Source organism: Cnephaeus nilssonii (assembly GCF_951640355.1).
Source record: "Cnephaeus nilssonii genome assembly, chromosome: 5".
Lineage (NCBI taxonomy): Eukaryota > Metazoa > Chordata > Mammalia > Chiroptera > Vespertilionidae > Cnephaeus > Cnephaeus nilssonii.
Window position 1 is genome coordinate 31224321 of NC_137076.1, and position 22912 is coordinate 31247232.

Sequence of the window (22912 nt, forward strand, 5' to 3'; positions counted from 1 at the left end):
CTGGACTAGGGTGAGCCCTTGAATCCAATGATTGCTGTCCTTACAAAAAGAAGAGAGACACATGGAAGATGGCCATGTGAAGACAGAGGCAGAAGCAGTGAAGCAGCCATAAGACCAGGGACACGGGAGCCCCCAGAAGTTGGAAGAGGCAGAGAAGACCCTGCCCTGGAGCCTCCGAAGAGAGTAGGGCCCTGCAACACCTTGACCTCACATTCAGGTTCCAGAATGTGAGAGGATAAGTTGTTTTGAGCCACCCAGTTATGGTGGTGGCTCATACAGGTGTGGACCTGGATTTGGCCACTGTTACGGGTTGCATTGTATGCCCCCAAAAGACATGTTGAAATCCTGACCCCCTTGATACTTATGAATGGGACATTTGGAAATAGGGACTTTACAGATGTAATTAAGTTAAAATGGGGTCACAGTGGAGTAGGAGTGGCCCTAATGTAATGACTGGTGTCCTTATATGAAGAAGGAAACCTGGACACATGATCAGGGAGACAACCATGTGATGACACAAAAATTGGAGTGATGCATGTACAAGTCAAGAATGGCAAGGAGCCGAAGCTGGTTTGGCTCAGTGGCTAGAGCGTCGGCCTGCGGACTGAAAGGTCCCAGGTTCGATTCCGGTCAAGGGCATGTACCTTGGTTGCGGGCACATCCCCGGTGGGGGGTGTGCAAGAGGCAGCTGGTCGATGTTTCTCTCTCATCGATGTTTCTAGCTCTCTGTCCCTCTCCCTTCCTCTCTGTAAGAAATCAATAAAATATATTAAAAAAAAAAAAAAAAAAGAATGGCAAGGATTGCTGGAGCCACCAGGAGCTGGGAGAGAGGTCTGAAGCACCCTCCCTCATGGACTCAGAAGGACCCAACCCTGCCAACACCTGTTTTAAGCCACCCCATTTGTGGTCATTTGTTATAGCACCCCTAGGAGACTAAGACAGCATCAAATAGTCCTGTTTGAAGTATGGAAAGTAGAGCAGGTGATGGAAAGAACCGCTCCCACCCTGGCCAGTGTTGCTCAGCGGTTGGAGCATTGGCCCTCACACTGAAGGGTTTGCAGGTTCAATTCCCGGTCAAGGGCACATACTGGAGTTGCAGGTTTGATCCCCAGCCCTGGTGGGGGCATGTGTGGGAGGCAACTAATCAATGTGTCTCTCACATTGATGTTTCTCTCTCCCTTGCACTCTCTCTTTCCCTCCCTTCCACTCTCCCTAAAAATCAATGGAAAAAATATCCTCAGGGGAGGATTAACAAAAACAAACTAAAAAGTCTCACAAGCTGGTAACTAGAAACTACTAGTAGCAGGACCTCCTGTTCCACCAGCCTCCTGCCACTAAGGGTGACCTATCCCCACACTTGGCCAGGGTTAGCGCCCCCCTATGGATCCTGCTAAGGGGTCCTCTCAACCCACCCCTCCCCCAGGCATCCTCAAGTCCCCTCTTCCTGCCCACACCTGAGGCACCCTTGGGCTTTGTGCCCACTGTACCATGAATACAGCTCTTGTCCTGTCCCAGGGACACTGTCCCCCACTACCAACCCCCTAAATGCAGCCTCATCAGGGCCTGGCAGCCAGCAGATTCTCCAGCCCTGGGATGCCTTCAGCTTTCCTCTTGCTTCAAAGCCAGTGGTTCCCCTGCAGGTACCCAGTGGTAGCCTCAGAGGCGTGTCACCCTGGAACCTGTGAATGGGACCTTATTTGGAAATAGCATCTTTGCAGATGTAATTAAGAATATTGAGAGATCATCCTGGATTAGGGAGGTCCCAAATCCAACGATGGTGTCCTTGTAAGAGAGAGACACAAATAGAGATGCCTGGGTGAGGATGGTGGCAGAGACTGGTGATGCAGCCCCAATACTAGGGATGCTGGAGCCCCCAGAAGCTGGAAAAGGCAGGTAGGACCTACCCCTGGAGCCTCCAGAGGGAGCTCAGCCCTGGGACAGTTTGGTTTTAGATTTCTGGCCCCAGAATGTGAGAGAATAAATCTCTGCAGTTTAAGCCACCTATCTGTGGTCCTGTCACTGCCACCCTTGCCAAGGGTCCCTTCTCAACTGTCCTTGGTCCTCTCAACTCCACCACGTCCTGTGTCCTTCCATGTCTCCAGGATGGTGCCCTCCCCCCCCCCCTATTTCTTTTCCAGTTCCTTTCCTGCTTTGCACCATCACCAAGCCCGCCTCCTACCCAGCTGGGGGACACCCGCTCTCTGTTCTCAAGGCATGTCCACCCAATCCATGTTCCATACACCACTGGACATGTCCCTAAGGCTCAGTGCTCCCCAATCTGTCTCTTTACTCCCTGACATTTCCTGTTACTCCCATCTCTCCCAGCTTCTGGTGGCACTAGCATCCTTGGTGTCCTTGGCTCATAGACACATCGCCCCAATCTCTGCCTCCATCTCCACAAGTGCCTCCCTGTGTCTGTGTCCAATGTCTCCATTACATGACACCAGTTGACTTGGATTAGGGCTACCCTGCCCCAGTATGAACTCACCTTACGTACACCTAATAAGGTTCCATTCTAAGGTCCCAGAGGGTCAGGACTTCCACATGTGAATTTTGGGGGGACAGTGTCCGGTTCCTCTCTAGGTCTAGTTTCCTTCCCAGGGTGGTAGTGTCCTGTGGAATAGGATTACCACGCTCTCTCCTGTGTCTGTGGGGGGGTGTCCACTCTGTTACCGGCAGGCCCTGAGGCTAGCTAGGCCTCTGTAAAACAAGAGTCACTTCTAGTCCAGCTACACCTACCATTATTTTTCCTTTATGGTAAGCAAAGTTTTATTTTCTGTGAATTTCCTTTTTCAAATGAAAACTATTGAATGTGGAGAAAACAAGTTGACTTAAAAGAAAAACCTGAAGGAAGCCACACTGCAGTGATGTGTGGACATTACGTGAGGGCAGATGCCTGGGTGCACAGTGCTGGGCTGAACGGGCTCTGTCCTTGGTGCACAGGGAGGTTCGGTGCTTATAGGGCAGGGTCTACCTATCAATGGAAACTAGGTCCAGGTGCACAGGCCGTCCTGGTGGTATTCTGTCTGAGGCCGTACACACTGGGGTACTTGACACACATACACCACAAACAGCCCCTGGGAGGCTTGGTCTGCTGCAGAAAGGATGTATTTATTTTCAGAATATTTTCCAATAACAAAAACTACAAAATAAAGTAACATAATCAAAAAAACAAAAACACCTATTACAATGTAACCAAGGTGCCATGTACAGTGGGGTGGGGAGTGGGGTGCTCATATGTGTTCATTCTGCACCTGGTTAACCGGCTCCATTACTAATGGCATCCCAGTCACAATGAGATTCGGTCCACAATTTGCCCAGTGTGAGCCATCGGTCGGTCATAGGAAGCTGGCTTGGTGATGTTACTGAGAACCCGGGAAATCTGAGGTTTTTGTTTTCCTCCCAGGAAGACTTGCCCTTCAGGGACCCAGGCCCAGGTGCTTCCTCAGGGACCTTGGCCACCTTTAGACACCATGTGGCATTCGGCACAAGAAAGCAAAGCAAGCAAACATGGACACATTCTGGCCATGCTGGAGCTTCAGGAGAGGATGGCATCCCAGCAGAGCGGGTGTGACAAGGGACAGGCAGTCAGGAGCCAAGGGGCAGCATTACTGGAAGCCTGGGTAACATGGGCTGAGAGGCCACCAGGACACCTCCCTCAGCCCGTCCATTCACAAAGGTGCTGTGGCAATACCCACACAACATCCAGTTCCTCCATCTCAGAAGGAACTAGAAGAATTGAGAAAAGAAGTGACGGTATTTAGATTCCTCAGTAAGGCACAGAGATTTGTCACATCTTGTTTCCTCCTAAAAGGCTTTTCTCCTGAGAAATGGGATCTGCTTCCACACATCCAGAAAAGGGCAGTGTGGATCACAGCCCGAGTGGCTGGCCCAGCACTCACACCTCTAGGCAATGGCAACCTCGGGGCCATACACACTCTGATGAGATGCACCTGTTTTCCTGTTTGCACAGTGGGGAGAGAAGCCCATGTCCCCACCAATGGGTTCAGTCCCAGGTTTTGGATCTCGATGAACATCCTGCTGAGGTTCCCTGCATAGGTACAACCAGCCCAGGCGTGGGAGTTCTAACACCTGGGAGAAGAGAGCGTCTCTGGGGGAGAGCGACTGAGGATAGAAAGGCTGGAAGCAAGCTGGCCAATGGTCCTGAACAGCGGCTGAGGACCAGTGCAGAGGACCTGGGACAGATGGACAGGGAAAAGCTGAGATCATGGCACCGAGGCAGTGAACTAGCCTCTGGCCATCCCCGTGAGCCCCAAGCTGCAGATGGACAAACTCAGGACAAAACGTTGAGCACCCAGCTGTACATCAAGTGTCTACATCACCAGCAGGGAGGAACCTCCCTCTTCCTGAGCACTGGACGAGGGTGATGGCCCTGACAGGAGTGGGGTGAATTTGAGGAGCCCTTCTTAGCGTCCCCAGCACTGGCATGGAGGGCAGCCAGCCTCCTTCCGACTTCCTAGGGAGGCCCAAAATCAGTCCTCTGAGACCCCAAGGGGAGAGAGTGTGGCTGCTGCAGTGGACATTATGTGACCAAAAGTTTTCAGGAGCGAGAGAGGCATCCTTCTGCTGGCTGGCAGGGCCAGCTGGCTTCTGGGCAGTGCTTGCAAGGACCTCTGCTCTTGGATGTGAGATGAGCTATGGGCACGGGTCCCTGAGAGCTGCTGGCGTCTGCCATCCCACCTGGAAAAGGTCCCGGTGGCCACCAACCTCTGCTGCCATCCTGGCTGGGGGAGGAGCCTACCTGCCACCTGGGGACAGATGCTTAGGGCTTCACCGGACCCAACGTGGCTACAGGCGTGGATAGGGAGGAGGAGGAGGGCTGGTGGTGGCAGGCAAGCGACAAGACCAGTCAGCTCCCTCTAAGGCCACTGGCTACCACTGGCTGGATAGGTGGGTACAGTGGGGTATTCAGGCAGGCTATTCCCTGAGAAGTTGTTGAACTGGGCCTCCCGAGACAGTGGGTCCCGCCAAGTGCCATTGGTCCACTCTGTCTGTGCCTTCTGGAAGCTTCCACCGGTTCCCCGGTAGATCCTGTGTACCTGCAGGGCAGAGGGTGGGAGCAGAGGACAAAGATCAGTACTTCTGTGAGTGATGTGGAGGCCGCTCACATTTAAGGTTGTGTTTTTCTTAAAGGAAGTACAAAAGCCACAGAAAGGTCTTTGTGGAAACCTTAGAAAACATGTAGAATCCAAGATTGTGAACTCAGGAGACCCAGCTGTGAGCCACAGCCCCTGGTGCCTCTTGGTGCTGACCTCTGTTGCCATGTGAGGCCCACAGCACGTCTGTCATGGAGAGAGGCTCATCCTGTCATGGATTTGGGGCTTATCTCTTCCTGTGACTGCCCCTACACGACACCCAGTACCTGGAGGGCGGCTCTGGGTACTCTTGGGCAGTGCTTGGAATGGAGAAATCCACAAGAAACTTGTATGACAATCATTTGATGGCCTCCTGACATGGCAGTGTCAGGCCCTAGACAGTGCACATAGCCATCCCTGGGTGCTAGTAGTGATCTCCACAGCAGAGACCCCTGGGACAGACCACTGACTCCCCACCATCCAGAAAGGCTGAGCTGACCTGCCCTGGCTGAGCACATGGGGTAAGCTGTTTTATTTCATTTTACTTAATTTGAATTTAACTACAAGTGATAATACATAGCCAGTGTGGACAGATCGAGCAGTGTGGACCTGTGTGTGCTGGGGACACACCCAAAGGTAGGTGTAGTCAGTAGCAACTGATAATGTGCCATTTCCCCAAGTCCTTTGTCCTTGGAAGGCCACTGAGGGCAGACAGGTGGGGTCTTGGCCTGAGCAGTTGAGGGTCCTGACTCAGAGAGACTTCTCTGCTGAAGGAAATCATGTCACTTCCCAGACACTGTACTGTCTCTTGCTCCTGAAACAGGGTAAGACGAGTCCCCAGGGCCAGGAAAGTCAGGTGACAGGATGCATGGAAAGAAGCTGAATGTCTTGGGACCCAGAGGACTTACCCTCATGATCACAAAGGCCATCATGGCGGCTGACATTGTGAACAAGATGGCCGGAAACAGCATGACCACGGCAGCTCCAACACTGGTCTGGAAGAACCCGATCGCTGCCAGCCAACCACTGCAAGGGGTAAGAGAGAGTGTGGGCGCCAGCATATCTGCCGGACAGGGACCACTACCCTTCCTATGTAAAGAGCTCTGAGAAAGGAAAAGGTAAACGACCTGCAGAGCAGTGGGACATTCTCCCAAGGACTACCGAGGAGTCAATAAACTCACAAAATGATGCTCAAACCCACCAATAAAGACACACAAGTTAGAACAAGTATCATTCTCCTACCATCGTATGGGCAAATGTCATGTGTACGAGGAAATGGAGACACGAATACCACTGTTAGTGGTAGTGTACACCCTTTCTGGAGGGCAATGGGGCATTATCTGTAAAAAGACTGTTACCCCAACAGTTTTAATTCTAAGAATTTACACTACAACAATTCTTTGAAATAATGAAAAACTGGGAGTACCCTACCTGTCCATTGGCTGGGAACAAGAACGTAAATTATGCTACAGCCACACGACAGATTACTAAGGAGATGGTAAAAAATAAGAGGGGAAAAAGGAAGTTGAAGCTCAGTTGGCACAGCAAGGTCCTATGAAATAAGAACATCATTGGCCCACATGAAAAAGAATGTCCATCTGTTTATACATGCTCCCTCTGGGAAGGGAAGTCAAGAAACACAGTCTTTTTGAGAATATTTTTTCTTAACAAGTAGTAAAACCACAGAGTTCAAAGATTAGGAAATTTAAAAGAATATACAATAAACAGTCTCTCTCCTGCCAACCCCACCCCCCATCTCAGAGGGAACCAATGTGATCTATTTGCTACGTATTCTTCCACAGAATCTTTATGAAAACATGCATGTGTCTACTACAGGCACATGTAAACACAGTACCCACTCCCGCTCTGTGAATGAAGGAGGAACATTCTACATACACTGCTTTCCACTTAGAGGGGTGTGAGCAAAACTGGGCAATGGAGGGCTCCGGTGGGCACTGGGAGAAATGGAAAGGCAGATAAGGTGGGGCAGCTGGACCCTATCCTATAGGGAAGGGGATCATCCTCAGGCTCTTGGAGGGGAGGAGGCACTGCCTCTGATGGGCATCTCCCACTAAATCTGGAGCCCTAGAACAAGAGGCTGAGTAGGTGGGGGTGGGGGGGCCCCAGTCTGAGGATCATGGTCTCTGAGGAGGGTGAACATACCTACAGTTGGGACTGTAGAATGGGGAGCCTGCTCCGAGGCACCGCCTCCCAGACTCACCAAGGAGTGAGCTGGCAACTGCCAGCTTCCCAAAGAACAAGCTCATCTATGACCCAGAATGACATCCCTTGCAACAGCGGGTGATAAACTGGCCTCAATCAGCTACAAACAGATGACAAAGTCTACTATACCCCAACCATATCCAGAGAGGCCAAGACATGCAGCACAGGGAACAGGAGGATAGAGAGAGGCCTGGGCACAGAGGGCAGGGACAGGGCGGAGAACAAGGGAGCCAGGGGGTGCCAGGTGTTCCCCCAGAGCCACTCAGCCAGGGGCACAAGGGGCCAGAACTAGGGAGAGAGGGACAGAACAAGAGAAAAGACAGCAGGGGACACAGCCTGTAAAATCTGTGGAATAATCTGGCAGTTCCTCAGAAGGTTAAAATTAAAATAGTTACCTTGTCACCTAGCAATGCCATTCTTGGGTATACACTCAAAAGAAAAACACACGTCCACACAAAAACACATAGGAATTTCACAGCAGTGCTACTAACAATAGCAAAAAAAGTAAAAAACAACCCAAGTGTCCATCAGCTAATGAACGGATATACAAAGCGTGGTTCATCCACACAATAGAATAGCATTCTGCCATGAAAAGGAAGGAAGCTCTGACACTCACTACAATGTGGATGAACCGTGAACACACGCTCAGAGAGAGAAGCCAGACACAAAAGGCCACACAGTATGTGATTCCATTCATGTGACATGTTCGGGACAGGCACATGCACAGGGACAAAAAATACATGAATGGTTGTTAGGGGCTTGGAGAGAAGAAGGTGGTGACTGTTGATGGGAACAGGGTTTCCTTTGAGGGGTGATGGAATGTTCTGGAATTAGATGATTGCATACAACCCTGTGAATGTATTAAAAACACTGATTTGTACACCTAAAGCAGGGTTGGGAAACCTTTTTTCTGCCAAGGGCCATTTGGATATTATAACATCACTCATAGGCCATACAAAATTATTAACTTAAAAATTAGCCTGCTATATTTGGTCAAACATTTAATTAATCATCCCTAAAGCCTTGGCAAGGCCAGACCAAATGATTTCACAGGCCTTATACAGCCTGTGGGCCAGACGGTCCCCATCCCTGACATAAAGGGTGAATTTTTGGTCTGTGTGTGTAGAATGTGTCTCAATAAAGCTGTTACTCTAAAAACCCCAAATATGGGACATTGCACAGGACAGTCAAGCCCACAGATCAGGGAAAGGCAGAAAAAGGCATCAACTCATAGAAACAGGCACAGCTCACCTGGGTCTGATGTGAACACTGGGCTAAAGCAACAATTAAATAAATGCCATAAGAGCCCCGCTGGAGTGACTCAGCTGGTTGAGCGTCATCCCCATGCACCGAAGGGTTCCTGGTTCGATTCCCAGTCAGGGCACAAACCTGGTTGCGGGTTTGATCCCCAGTCAGGGAGTATACCGAAGGCAAGTGATAAATGTTTTTCTCTCACATTAATGTTTCTCTCTCCCTCTTTCTCTCTTTTCCTCTAAGGATGTCCTCAGGTGAGGATTTTTTTAAAAGGGCTTTCATGGATACTGCTGCAGAAATGCAAATGGAGCCTGCAGTCTGGGTGGGGGCAAAGGTTTCAGGAAGATGGGTGGATGGCAACGCTCTATCCTGTCTCTGCACATTCTGTAAACCTCAGGGTAGCCAAGGTTAAAAGGCTATTTAAAAAGGAACAGGAGCCACTCAGCCGGCATGGCTCAGTGGTTGAACACTGACCTATGAACCAGGAGGCCAGGGTTCAATTCCCAGTCAGGGCACATGCCCGGGTTGCGGGCTCGATCCACAGTGCGGGGCATGCAGGAGGCGGCCCATCGATGATTCTCTCTCATCGTTCATGTTTCTATCTCTCTCTTCCTCTCCCTCCCATCATGGTCATATTTACCTATGATATGTTCACATATTCTAAGTGTCCTTCTCTTTTATAGATTCACAGGAATGTGCTTGCAGAGCAGACCACAGAGGTTGCAGGGAGTGACAGGTCCACATGACACGGGACTGGCTGGAGTGGGTGACTGTCACAGGGGCCCTCGTGAGAGCATCCCTTCTGCATGGGGATGAGCTGCAAGTCTCCCCTGAAAACTGTCCCTTCTGGTTCTTGCTCTCACCCCACCAGGAAGTCCCTCTGCCCTGTTCAACCCTGGAGAAAAACGATGCCTGAGCCCTAGCTGGTTTGGCTCAGCGGATAGAGCATCGAACTACAGACTGAAGGGTCCCGGGTTCGATTCCAGTCAAGGGCACATTGCCCGGGTTGTGGACTCGATCTCCAGTGGGGGGCATACAAGAGGCAGTCGATCAATGATGCTCTCTCATCATTGATGTTTCTATCTCTCTCTTCCTCTCCCTTCCTCTCTGAAATCAATAAAAATATATATATATTTTAAAAGACCCAGAAAAAGTGGAGCAAGAAGACTTGAGCATGTGACGCAAGAAAATGTTCGGGAGCTGTAACTGCAGATAAAATGAGCTCCTGTCATTCGGAAAACAATCAACCAAAAGGCCAACCACTCCAGGGACTGCCAGGTAGTTCTCGTGTGAAGAGAGCCACTCCAAATGCCTCTTACCCAACACTGGACACCACAGACACCACCTGTGGTTGGTAACAGCCCCGATGTCCTGGTCCCAGTAACTCTCGACACGTCTGTCTTCTCATGTGGTAAAGGGACTTTGCAGGTAGGATTAAGTTAAGGCCATGAACTGGGGATGACCCTGGATTACCCAGGGGGCTCAGTGTCCTCACAGGGTCCTCACAGGAGGGAGGCAGAAGGAACAGTCAGAAAGATGGGAGAGGCTGCGCTACTGGCTGTGAAGATGGATGAAGGGCCATGAGCCAGAGATGTAGCACCCTACAAGCGAGGAAAGGCAGGAAATGATTCTCCCCTGGAGCCTCCGAAAGGACCAGCCCCACCCACACCTGGGTTTAGCGCATGAGACCCACGTTGGACTCCCCCAGACCGGAAATGAGAAGTGTGTTTCATTTTAAGTCACTGAGTTGGAAGTAATTTGTTACAGGGGCCATGGAAATGTCATCTAATACCCTAAAATCAAGCAAACAGAAGACCGGATCTCTCTCTAGATGGTGGGATCACAGGTTGCTGTTCTCCAAACTTCCCTCCTAGGACACACTGCTGGCCCATGCCTACCGGTCTCTTCCTTGTGGCCAGCGTGGCTGGTAATCAAGCATTCACAGGCACTGGGTACCAATGTGGAGCAGACACCTGCCCCTCAACCTGGCACCTCCTTGGAGCATTTATAAAAGCAGGAAGTAAATGTCTGTTCTCCATCAGCCGTCAGAAGTTGGGGACTATGTTACAGTCTCAGCCTGCACTGACTGACACATGTATTCACGCACATGTCTATAGTTAACACCCATCATAGAAGCCACGTTCACAGACTTACCAAGCACCCCATCCCGAGAAGCCGATAGCCTGGATGACGGTCAGGACAAACTGGGCTCCGAAGATAAAGAAAAATGCCATGAAATTGAAGGAACTGTCGGCCCTGGAGAGTGAGAGGAATGACCATTATGGCTGCCCCAGCCTTTTAGTGACAACCACCCAGAGGAGAATGTGAGGCAGAGACAGCAACACAGAAATATTCTCCCTTCTTCAGGTACAACATGCATGAATTACTGCACCCATGCTCACACAAGTCTCTGACCATAGGGGCCGAAACACTGCCCCTCTGAGAAGATGCTGCATGATGGGTTCCTTACTGGAAAGGAGTATAAGAACTCTTACCTCCTAAGGATGGGATTTAGGGACCATCTAGGACCAATACACCTGAATAGCAGGGGACTGGCTAGGGGCCAATGTTCATAGAAGCAGGTTATGTCCAAAGGGGCTGGGGAGGGGATAGGGGTGACTGCTAAGGGGGATGGGGCTTCTTCTGAAGTAGTGAAAATGTTCTGGAATTGGATGTGATGAGTGTACAACCTTGTGAAGTCTCTAGAAACACTCAAATGCTAGGTGAGTTGTACGGAATGTGAAGTATAACTCAATAGAGTTATTAAAAGACATGTTCGTGAATACATGTGTCAGTCAGTGCAGGCATCTGTGGGTTGTAGTGCGCAGACCCCGATACAAGCTGTCATCCAAATTGGACAAGAGAAAGGGAGGGTTACTAGCACCTGGGCTAGGGTGACAGGTGCAGAGCAGGCACAGGTTCCAAGTACAGGAATCAGCATGGAGATGTGCACACACAGTTGGGGGCATCCTGGCTACTCAGTTTTGAACCCACTGCCAGCACAGACACTCCAAGGCCCCATGAGGGCATGGCCAGGCCCCCACTTACCGGAAGGCCTTGTAAGCAGGCTGGAACCAGCACACATAGCTACAGGGGGAGAAGAGCAGCAGCCAGACCAGGGCCAGGCCGAAGTTGGCTCCTGAGCCGCCTCCGATCCACCAGGCCAGGCATGCGACGAGATTGACTGCCAGTGTGGCGCAGTAGACTGGATAGGGGAGGCAAAGAGGCTTCAGCCGGGGTCTGAGAGTTAGGGCACAAGCACCTCCACCCCCCTACACAGGGACCAAAGGCCAGAGAAGGCTCAGGGAGACAAAGGTTCTTGCCCAATGGTCCACCTGTCTCGTCCATCACACCATGCCGCCTCTGGGACAGAATTTTATCAGAAAGGAGAGTTACTAAAAAGACCTCAAGTTCTCCCAGCCCAAGGATGGGGCAGCTTCCTGACCTGGGCCTGGCCTGGGTCTCTGCAGTGGTGTGGGGAGCCCCCCACCCCCGGCCCCAGCCAGCACCACCGCTCACACAGCCACAGCCGGTAGATCCTCTTCACTAGGACCTGGTGCTCAATGGGGATCTCGTCGGAGAAGTTCTGGTAGAAACAAGGCTTCAGAGGGATGAACTTGGGCAGCGGCGGGAAGTTGTTCTCCTTTTCTATGGGGACACAGAACACCGTGAGACTAAGCCATGCTGGGGCAGCACAGTAAAGGCCCCAAAGATGTCCCTGTCCTGTTCTTGGCACCTGAAGACATGTTGTCTCACACGGCAGAGGGACTTTGCAGATGGATTAAATCAATGCCCCTAGGATGGGCATGACCCTGGATTCCTGGGGGGCTCAGTGTCCTTACAGGGTCCTCTTAAGAGGGAGGCAAGATGCCGAAACCGGTTTGGCTCAGTGGGTAGAGCGTCGGCCTGTGGACTGAAAGGTCCCAGGTTCGATTCCGGTCAAGGGCATGTACCTTGGTTGCAGGCACATCAGTGGGGGGTGTGCAGGAGGCAGCTGATCGATGTTTCTCTCATCGATATTTCTAACTTTCTATCCCTCTCCCTTCCTCTCTGTAAAAAATCAATAAAATATATTTAAAAAAAGAAAAAAAAAACAGCAATGAAAAAAAAAAAAAAAAAGAGGGAGGCAGAGAGTCAGATCAGAGATGGAAGAGGCTGAGCTGCTGGCTGTGAGGATGGAGGAAGGGGCCACAAGCCAGGGATGTGGCGCCTGAGACACTGGAAAAGGCTGGAAACGGTTCTCCCTAAAGCCTTGGGAAGGACTAGCCCTGCCCGCACCTGGGTTTAGCCACCCGAGTTTAGTCTGTTAGACTCCCGATAAATCCTGTTTAAGTCACTACATTTGTGGTGACTTCTTAGAACCGTCACAGGACACACACAGACTCACGGGCAGAACCCAGGTACTGTTAACACCTGTTGCCAGGGGCGGGTCCTTCCAGCCTCTACCAGCTGCTAGGGGCTCTAGGCATCCTTGGATTGTGGCCACATCACCCCAGTGTCTGCCTCCATGGTCACATGGCCTTCTCCTGTGGTAGTGTTCAAATTTCCCTTTTCGTATAAGGACACCTGTCCTTGCATTAGGACCACCTTACTCCAGTGTGACCCACTTTAACTAATACACTTGCAAAGACCCTCTTTCCAAATGAGATAGGTTCCAATCCCAGGTACCAGGGGTCAGGACTTGAACATGTCCTTTTTGAGATATGATTTGACCAACAGCATGGTAAAGTCAGTGCGGCCTGTGGCCTCTCAGGGTCCTTCCACTTCATCCCCACTGCCACTGGGCGTGTTCCTGAGTACCTGCGTGCCAGGGTAACAAAAGACAACACACGGAGCCCTGTCCTCGGGCTCCATCCCCACAGGGGGACCAACCATCACTGTGACAGATGGGTATCAGTGTGGAGTGCTGAGACACGCTGAGTGCTGTAAAGAGGAACCACCAGAGCAGGTGGGGGCCAGCAGGGACAGTGCTAGGGGTGTCAGCTTTGACTTAAAAGCAGGGTCAGGGTGGCTTTACTAAAGGGTGGCATTTGAACAAAGCCTCAAGAAAGTGAAGAAGGGAGTTCAGCGGATTCTGGGGGAGGATGCTGCCAGTGCAAAGGCCCTGAGGTGAGGTCCTACCTGTCTTGGAGCAGTAAGATCAGAGGCTGGAGGAAGGAGAAGGTTGGAGTAGCCACACCTTGTTGGCCACTGAAAAACTCAGGCATTTACCAAGTAACACAGAAGCCGGAGGTGTCCTGACCTTGCCTGGCTCTCTAGGAGACCATGAGAGGCAGGGTTTCCAGCCTTCCGCCCTTCCAGTGAGCCCACCCAGAGGGATCTCCCCAGCTCTGGTCACAAACCCCACTTATAGTGCCCGACCAAGCCCTATGGCCATGCACCCAAGGCCCCAACAACAGTCCCCACCCAGCTATCCATTCCCTCGTCCTGTTGCTCCCTTGGCTCCCAGGACAAGGCAGGGCACCCCTTTTCCTGCCTGACTGACATCCAACCCCCACAGCAAGAACAGGGTGTTTCCAACAGTCAGTCCCACCAGCACGCACTGTGACAGGAAGGAGGCAGAAAACTGGCTGAATCTTGAGGCTCCTTGAAACCTTGTTTTCTTGGCAAAACATTTTGCGCTGGCCCTAACCGGTTTGGCTCAGTGGATAGAGCGTTGGCTTGCGGACTCAAGGGTCCCAGGTTCGATTCCAGTCAAGGGCATGTACCTTGATTGCAGGCACATCCCCAGTAGGGGATGTGCAGGAGGCAGCTCGTTGATGTTTCTCTCTCATCGATGTTTCTAACTCTCCCTCTCCCTTCCTCTCTGTAAAAAACAAAACAACAACAACAAAAAAACATTTTGCGCTGACTTGGAACCCATGGGCCTGGGTTCAAATCCCAGTTCTGCTACCAGCAGGGTGACCATGGGCCACCAAACTTGGGTTGTACGCTCTGCCCGTTTTCAAGCAGGACGAGGCAGGCCACCCTGGGGGCTCACTGCAGACTTCATGAGGAAATGAGGGCATCATCGTATGTGTATAGGCATGAACCCAGGTGACAAATCTCAGTGCCCACCCGTGGTGTCAACAATAAAACGAGCCCCAGGCAGAAGGCCTGGCCGGGCTGAACACCAGCTGACAACTCATGTGGAAACTGAACGCCATAAAAATAAGGCTTTTAAAAAAAGCAGCAGCAGCCCTGGCCGGATGGCTCAATTGGTTGGAGCGTCATCGCATATACCAAAAGGTTTCAGGTTCCATTCCCAGTCAGAGCACACACCTCAGTTGTGGATTCAATCCCCGGTTGGGGTATGTATGGGAGGCAATCAATCGATGTTTCTCTTCTCTCTCTCTAATCAATTTTTAAAAAGAAAGAAAAGAAACTGTGCCTCCCTGTGATCCCCTCAGTGCCAGGATGCGACTCCAACAGCCATCCTGGGAGGAGGAACGTGAGGTGTGCGCCTACAGTGGTCCGAAAGGGTCTGGCACCTGAGGGCACTTCCCCGAGGAACAGACACAAACCCCCAGGGCGCCCAGGAAAGACTCACCTGGCATTTCCAATGTGATGACCTGATGAGGCTGAAGCCTACAGCCACCTAGAGAGGAAACAGCAACAATCACCTTGGCTGCCAGCTGACCCTGACACCAGCTGTAGGCCTGTGCAACTGCTGTGGCTAGAGTCTAACCTCCAGGCTATCCACAGGGGTGTCTGGGCTCTTGCCTGGAAGGCCACCCCAAACGTGTGACCAAATGTGTCATTACTTCACCTCTGGGCAGCATCTGTGATGGTGGGAGGGGAAGAGTTAGCCTGCAGCCCCTGCCATCCACAGGCCAGCCTGGAGCCAGGACATTCCTGGGATCCCAGTGACCACCCCTCCTGCCCTCCTGTCATCTCATCCTCCTCACCTTTTATCCACAGATAGCTGAGTGCCTCATTATGGCTGCAGTGCCCAACTTCCAAATCGCCAAGACTGGGTGCACACAATCTGGTCTGTAGTTTTTGCCCCATGAGCCTTGTAAAACTGAGGACCCCACTGCAACCCAAGTGAAGCTCCAGGGGACCCTTGGCACCAAAGAGGGCCAGGAGCCATGCTTGAGGCTAGGCACTAGGAATATTCCTCACCTACAGTCCAGGCAAGAAGGTTCCAGTGATACTGAGTTCCATGGGGCCCATCCCTCAGCTTAGCAATGTTCCCACTGAGACCCTCTGTCATGCCCTGGCTGGCTCTCCCTGCAGGCAGGCAGGCTCATGCCCCACCCATGTCTGGCCACTGCACTGGCTCTCAGATGGAGCCCCCGCCTGCCCTGCCCCCACGAGATTGGAGCGTCCCCAGGAGCCTGAGCATCGCTTGGGACAGGAATGTCCTGGAACCCCTGAAGTGCCTTTGTGGTCAGACAGTGCACGGTTGCTGGATGGACAAACAGCCTGCTCCAAGTCCCAAACAAACAACTTGTTTCTAGTGCTGACTGCTCTGAGGACCCTCTGGCCACCTGAGATGGAGCAGAAATGGGACAGCCGGAAGGAGCCTTTCGATCAGCTGAGTCCAGACACACCCTAGCCAGCAACACCCCTTCAGACCCACAACTCAACTCGGGCAGAGCTCTGGTCACATTTGATTCAGAAGCTCCCCTCCAGCTGTGTAAGCCCAGGCCCTCGATGGAGGCAGCCCCACAATTGTCAACAGACACCAATCTGGTTTAAGGGTTGAGTTTATTTTCATGGGTCAGACTTGAGATAAAGGGGATACAATCCCAGTAGACCCGTGGACTAAGGGTGAAGGCGGCACAAGGAGGGAAGCCTGAGTGCCCAGTGATGAGGCCCGGCGGGGCCCTCGTTATGCTCCAGCCCAGGGAAAAGCTTGGTCTAGCAGAAATGCAGCACCACACACCAATGGAAATAGTGTAGGCACAGGTTCCGGGGCTGGGAGGCACGTCCCTGAAATCCAGACAGGATCGCAGCCCTTAGACAATGAGGGAGCCGGGGCCCAAGTGGATCTGTGAGGAGGCTGAGGCTGAGAGAGCAAAGAACAGTCTGGAGCCAGCAAGCTTGGCACCTACGTGTCGGGGTCCAGCTGGCGGCACTGGGCCTCCAGCACACCCTGGAACACCTGGAAACGGTGATTGAGGTCAGGTCGCGCATGGATGCGGAAGCGGGTGCCCAGGGCACCATCAGGAGAGGGTGCCCCATAGAAGACACGCTGCACACGGGAGTGCACCAGGGCCATGGCGCACATGGCACAGGGCTCGCGGGTAATGTAGAGGTCGTAGCCGGTACACACATAGGGGAGGCCGTTATCATCCGTGTCCATATCCTTATCCAGTGCGTGCATAGAGATGGCCTGGACACCCTGGGAGGCTGAGGCTGGGGTGAAGGAACAGGCAGGGTGGGGCCTGAGGTCATAGGTGCCTTGACCCTGGCCCTGGGCCACCAAGTCAATGCACACCATGGTGGCATGCAGCAGGGGGCTGGCTGAGCTGCTACAGTCGTGGCCCGTGGCCAGTACCCGGCCTGAGGCCGGGTCCACCACCACAGCCCCCACAGCCCTCAGGCCCCTGGTAGCCGCTTGTCGCGCCACCCGTACAGCCCGCTCCATGTGGCCCTGCATCTCAGCCTGCTCCTGTGCTGAGAAAAGTTGCCCAGCCAGGGCACGGGTCATGTGCTTGTCCTCATGGAAGGATGTGGGCCAATGGGCACGCGCCTCCTCAAACTGGCCCCTGGTCAGGGGTGGCCAGGCAGGCACAGGCACCAGGAAGGGCTGTCCCAGGCCTCGGGGATCCACTGCTGGATGTGGGAGGAGCTCAGCCAGCGATCGAGTGCCTGCAACTGGCCCTGCCAGGCACAGGAGCATCTCCAGCACGTGTGGACGGCTAGCATCACGGCTTGGGCGAACCCTTTTCAGGTGAGGCTGTGCAGGCAGTGGGTGGACAGCCGACACCTCCTTGAGGAGACGTGAAGTCTGGCGCTTGTCGAGGATGGGTGCGGCGTAGGCCAGCACCAGCTCCACGTCCCTGGACTGCTGCTCGGATAGAACAGGAAGGGCTTGCCACAGCACAGGCTCTCGATTTGGGCTCTTGGCCTTCTTATCCTCACACTGCTCCATGCAGCCCAGGGGATCCATCCTTGGCAGGGCTCCGACTGTGGGAGACAGAGATTGGAGCAGAGCATCATCTGTCAGCCACAGGAGGCCTGGGTGAGCCGAGGAGTCCATCCTAGGAGTGTGCTGAATCTGAGGGCTCATCCAAGAGCCCCAGCCCAAGTAAAATGCATCACTGGTCATGTTCTCACTCAGGTCTTACCAACTCTTGATTTGCAAAGTTTAAATCGCCATTGATTTTTTTTTTCCTTTTTCTTTGAGATGTGCTGTGAGCAAAAATACACACTGGATCTTGGAAACTTAATACGAAGACAAGAACATAAACTACCTCATTAATTGTTTTTATATTGACTATGTGTTGAAGTGATGACACTACATGTTTTAGGTTAATTAAACATTATTAAAATTAACTGCACCCATGACTTTGTACTTTCTAAAAATGTGGTTTCTAAAACACTTAACATTATGTATGTGCCTCTTATTCCTGTTGGTCAGGGCTGCCTTGGAGAATGTTAGAGATAAATCTCAGGTAACCTCAACTGGATTCAGGAGGAGCTAAGATGCAGCCGCCTGGCCAGAACACACTGCCCAGCTGGGTACCTGGAGTAGACCAGCCCCTCCTTCCTCTTCCCTGTGGACAAGAAAGTGTTGAAATCATTTTACAACAGTGGGCTTTTACTGCTCATGACATGCCCCGTGGCTTACTCCTAAGCTCCATGCGCCCTCATTTATTTATCAACCAGGCCCTTCAAAGGGCACGTAAGGTCCTGACCCACCACAATGTGTCCTAGGCTCACAATACCAGTTTGACAAACATACTGAACTAGTAGCCAGTGGCAGCCATTAAAATGGAACTCATGAAGGGTGCCCCTCATGTGCCCACAGGAGAGTCCATAATGCCAACTCTGAAATCTGCTCTGAGCACACACCATGCCCAGGATCCCACGCCACACACGGCCTTCCCTGGACCACAAAAGTTCTCTGTCTGTACAGCAAACACAGGCTGACTTGTCCTTCTATAAGTGCAACCTCTGTCTAACCCAGTGGTCGGCAAACCGCGCTCGCGAGCCACATGCGGCTCTTTGGCCCCTTGAGTGTGGCTCTTCCATGAAATACCACGTGCGGGCGCGCACGTACAGTGTGATCGAAACTTCGTGGCCCATGCGCAGAAGTCGGTTTTCGGCCTGGGCGAGTCTATTATGAAGAAGTGGTTCTAACGCTGAGCCACACTCAAGGGGCCAAAGAGCCGCATGTGGTTCACGAGCCGCGGTTTGCCGACCACTGGTCTAACCAAAACAAAACAAAAGACAAATAATGGAGGCTGCCTTTGGGACATATCTGGCTGGGCCCTAGAGAGGGCGGATAATATCACAGGATGATCACCATTTGACCCAGCAACTTCCCTCCACTCTTAGGCATGTGCCCAGGAAAACTGAAAACCCACATCCACACAGAAACCTGTACACACGTGTTCACAGCACCAGGATTCACAACAGCCAAAAGGTGGATGCAATGGGTGTTCACCAACAGATGATAAACACAATGTGGTCTGTGAATACACTGGAATATTATGCAGCCATGAAAAGGAATGAGGCACTGACACTCATCACAGGGCAGAAGGACCTTGAATACATGATGCTCGTGAGAGAAGCCAGACACGAAAGGCCACACAGTGTGATTCCATTTATGTGAAATGTTCAGAGCAAACAAATCCTCAGAGACAGAAAGTAGATTCCTGATTACTGGGGGAGGTAGTTGGGGGTGATGGCTAATGCAGACAGGTTTCTTTTTGGGGTGATGGAATTGTCTGGAGTTAGATAGTGATGACATTTCCACAACCCTGTGACTATACTAAAAACCACTAAAATGTACGCTTTAAATGAGTGAACTACACGGTATGTGAACTGTATCTCAATAAAACTGCTATGACAGAAAATGGGGAGAGGAAAGGATATCTGGCGAGTCACTAGGCCAGAAGACCCCAGACAAGGCCCAGCACGTCGGAAGACAGTAGCCTTTACGTAATACCATGTCCACGTCCTCACGCTTTCCCCAATGGGCTCCCCACTCCTCCCCACGACCTGGTAGGGAGATGTGGGACTGTCCCCTTTCTACAGGACAAGGCCAGGCGCCCTGAGTGGAGGCTCTTGACCAGGGCACATAGCTGCTGCTCACCAGCTCACCGACTGCTTTCCGAGTCCCTCTGTAAGACAGAGGTCCTGAGCCCATTCTACAGATGAGAAATAAACAGGTTCCACAGAGAGAACCCGAGCCCCCATCCCAAAAGCCCTGCAGGGAATGCCAGTCCACCTACAAACAGAAACTGCACATTTTTGCTTAAACACATCCAGGGATCTTAAGTACGGCACCCCGACTACCCCTACAACCCACCCCCACGAGGTCCTGCCCAGGTCAGTCCCTTCCCTGGGTGCGTCCATTTCCTCTGCCTGCAGCTATAGCTGCCTCCTAATAACGTCTGTGCTCTGGTCTCCAGGGGGAGGCAGACAACCTGGTCACATTTATGGTAGTGGTGCCTCTGCCCTGGGTGCCAACTGTCCAGGGCCAGAAGCACTCAACTGCACTGGCAGATCCTGGAGGGTCTGGTGGACCAGGGAGATGGATCCCTAACTGCAAGGCCCCTCAGCGGCTTAAGACTACCTGCTGCCCCAAGGCACCAAAGTGGAAAACAGGTGTGTGCTGGGATTCCTGGGAACACTGGGCAGGAGCCTGCTGCGGGGAGAGGAGGGCCGTGGCCCTGGGGTCCCAGGATGAGTGGACTCAGGCTTTAGGGAGGGACTTGGTAAATGGTGCTTATTCAGTGAGCCGAGTCAGGCTCTGCAGGTGACAATGTAAATCTCAAACAAGAGGCCTTCTTTTAGCCTCGGATTAGGAAGGCCAGAGCCGGCACCTGGCTGTGTCCTGACCAGATTGCCTGACTAACCCCCACTGCAGCTTTCCCCTCTGTGAAATGGGAATCCATCACCACCACGCAGGGGGGTAGGGGCAGAAAGTGAGCTAGGCCAAGAGGACTGTCCTGGATTGATGAACAATCCCACAGCCCCTCTAGGGCCCTGTGCCCTGTCTGTGGCAGCAGGAGGGCTCTTCCACAGCAGGGCCTGGAAGCCAGGCAACGAGGGCAGGGAGACCTGAGCAGAAGGGACAGCCAGTGCTGGAGCCTCAGAGGCACCCACAGTTTCTAACGCAGTTTCGAGGTCCTGGCTCTACAACGAGGAGAGAGCCGAAATCTGCATTTCTAACGAACACCCCAATGGGGTGCAGTCGCCAAATAACGCATAGGATACCGTTACATTCTAATTCTAGATGAGCGGAGATTTTTTTTAGCATAAGTGTGTCCCATGCAATCTTTGGGACATACTAAAAAAAAGTTATTGTGAAATTAGAATTTAATGGGGCGTCCTGAGTGTTTGCTAGACCTGGCACCCTACAAGTGGGCCTTCTGGGCAATAAAAGTTGGAGAACCTTGGGCTTGTGGGGTTTGGGAGAGACCTCTTATCCCGTGGTCGGGGTAAGAAATGGCCTTGAAAAGTCACACTTCCTATAAGCAGCAGGAAGGACCATCAATGTTTAGGATGTATGTCAAGATTAGGGACCTTCGCCTAAAGCGCGCAAAAGGCTGGTCAACCCGCAGCCTGGTGGCAGGGGTAGGCCAAGATGATCCGAAGGCAGGGCGCGCCGGAAACAGCTGGACACACGGGGTCTGATCACCACGCTTCAGGGGCGCACGCAAGCGCAGAAGGGAGATGGGCACAAGGAGCCGGGCTGTCCTGTGCGCACGCGCACACGCGACGCTCCCCGGTCCGCCCGAGACGGAGACGCGCGCGAGCCCTGCGCGGTTGCCCCCTCGCCCCAGCGCGGCCGGCGTCCCCCTAAGCCAAGTCCCCCGCAGCCGCCCTCGCCCCACCTCCGCGGGAGCCTGGGACACGACAGCCGAGACCCGGAGGCCGCGCGCTTACCTAAGGAGACAGACGCTAGCGCTGAGCTTCACCAAGCGTTAGCAACTGGCCCGCCCGCTCCGCCTCCGCCAGGCGCCGCGGGGCACGACGGGAGCGTAGTTCCAGGGGAGGGGTTGGCGCCAGGGGGCGATGGGGCCGGGACTACAATCCCCACAGGGCCGAACGCGGCCGCCTCGCTCCGCCCCTATGTGGGGTTGCTGGTCTTGTGACCCGCAGGAGCGCCCAGCGTGCTTTTAGTTGTGGGTTCGAGACCCTATGGGGCGAGGGGCCGGGGTCGGCCTTTTGGAAAATCAGCAGAGTAAGGACACTGAGTCAGAGGGGCACACGACACCCGCTGCAGTCACTCACAGAGCTCAATTTGCTGTTGTCAACGTAGTTCCAGAGAGGCTGCCCCCCTGGATGAATTGCCTTCTAATTCTGGGTTGAGGCCCTGGCCAACTCCTGGCCTCAGTTTTCCCATCTGCACAGTAGGCGAAGAGAACCTCTTGACTTTCCTGGACAAAACATGCTCATTTTATGAGCAAATCTAGTGATTCATTTTAGTTAAACAGGTTTAAACCAGTTATTTTTTTCAACCAGGGGCAATGTCTGGGGACATTTGTGGCTGTCTTGACTGGGTGGTGCACCTGACATCAAATGGCATCAAAACCTGGAAGCCAGGGATGCCATTCAGCACCCTCCAGTGCACAGGACGCTCCCTCTAAACAGAACCGGCCCAAATGTCCACACTGCAAAGGCTGGAAAACCCCAGTTTAACCCCATTTCTAAGTAAAGAAAAAAAAACCCAGGTCTAAAAAACCCCTGTTTGTTGATTAGTAAAGGAAACAATTTGATGATCTTTGATTACCAAGTCATTAAAAACTGCCTAAACTTTCTGCATATAATAAAGTGAATCCCTAACGGAAAAATAAAAGTCTCTTTAATGTAACTTTCTGCCCATTTTTCATTTCTCAAAAATTAAAAAAGACATACAGGTAGGGATGTAAAATGGTGCGGCAGTCTATCAAAAACAGTTTGGTGTTTCTTCAAAAAGTTAAACATAATTACCCTGTGACCCAGCAGTTCTACTCTAAGCATATACCCAAGACAATTGAAAGCAGGCACTCAGAGATTTGTACACCCAATACCCAGGTCCACAGCAGCATTCGCCACAATAGCCAACTTATATATTCATCAACAGATGAGTTGATACATACAATTTGGTTCATCACACAGTGGAATATTATTCAGCATTGGTCCCTGATCAGGAAGCGTGAGGGAGCCCATCTGAGGTTATGTTTCCAGGACTC

General features: G+C 52.3%; 2 protein-coding genes across 2 annotated transcripts; both read right to left on the bottom strand.

Moving 5' to 3' along the window:
• Positions 1-3093: 3093 nt before the first annotated feature.
• SCAMP4 (secretory carrier membrane protein 4) lies at positions 3094-21700 on the bottom strand. Its single transcript, XM_079773249.1, has 7 exons — positions 21624-21700; positions 15103-15150; positions 12093-12221; positions 11622-11778; positions 10728-10829; positions 6005-6122; positions 3094-5060 (listed from the first exon to the last, which is right to left on the bottom strand). Exons 2-7 carry the CDS (start codon positions 15107-15109, stop codon positions 4881-4883), a joined length of 693 nt encoding a protein of 230 aa, XP_079629375.1. The 5' UTR covers positions 15110-15150; positions 21624-21700; the 3' UTR covers positions 3094-4880.
• On the bottom strand, positions 15164-21684 carry ADAT3 (adenosine deaminase tRNA specific 3). Its single transcript, XM_079773248.1, has 2 exons — positions 21624-21684; positions 15164-17690 (listed from the first exon to the last, which is right to left on the bottom strand). Exon 2 carries the CDS (start codon positions 17671-17673, stop codon positions 16609-16611), a length of 1065 nt encoding a protein of 354 aa, XP_079629374.1. The 5' UTR covers positions 17674-17690; positions 21624-21684; the 3' UTR covers positions 15164-16608.
• Positions 21701-22912: the final 1212 nt, after the last annotated feature.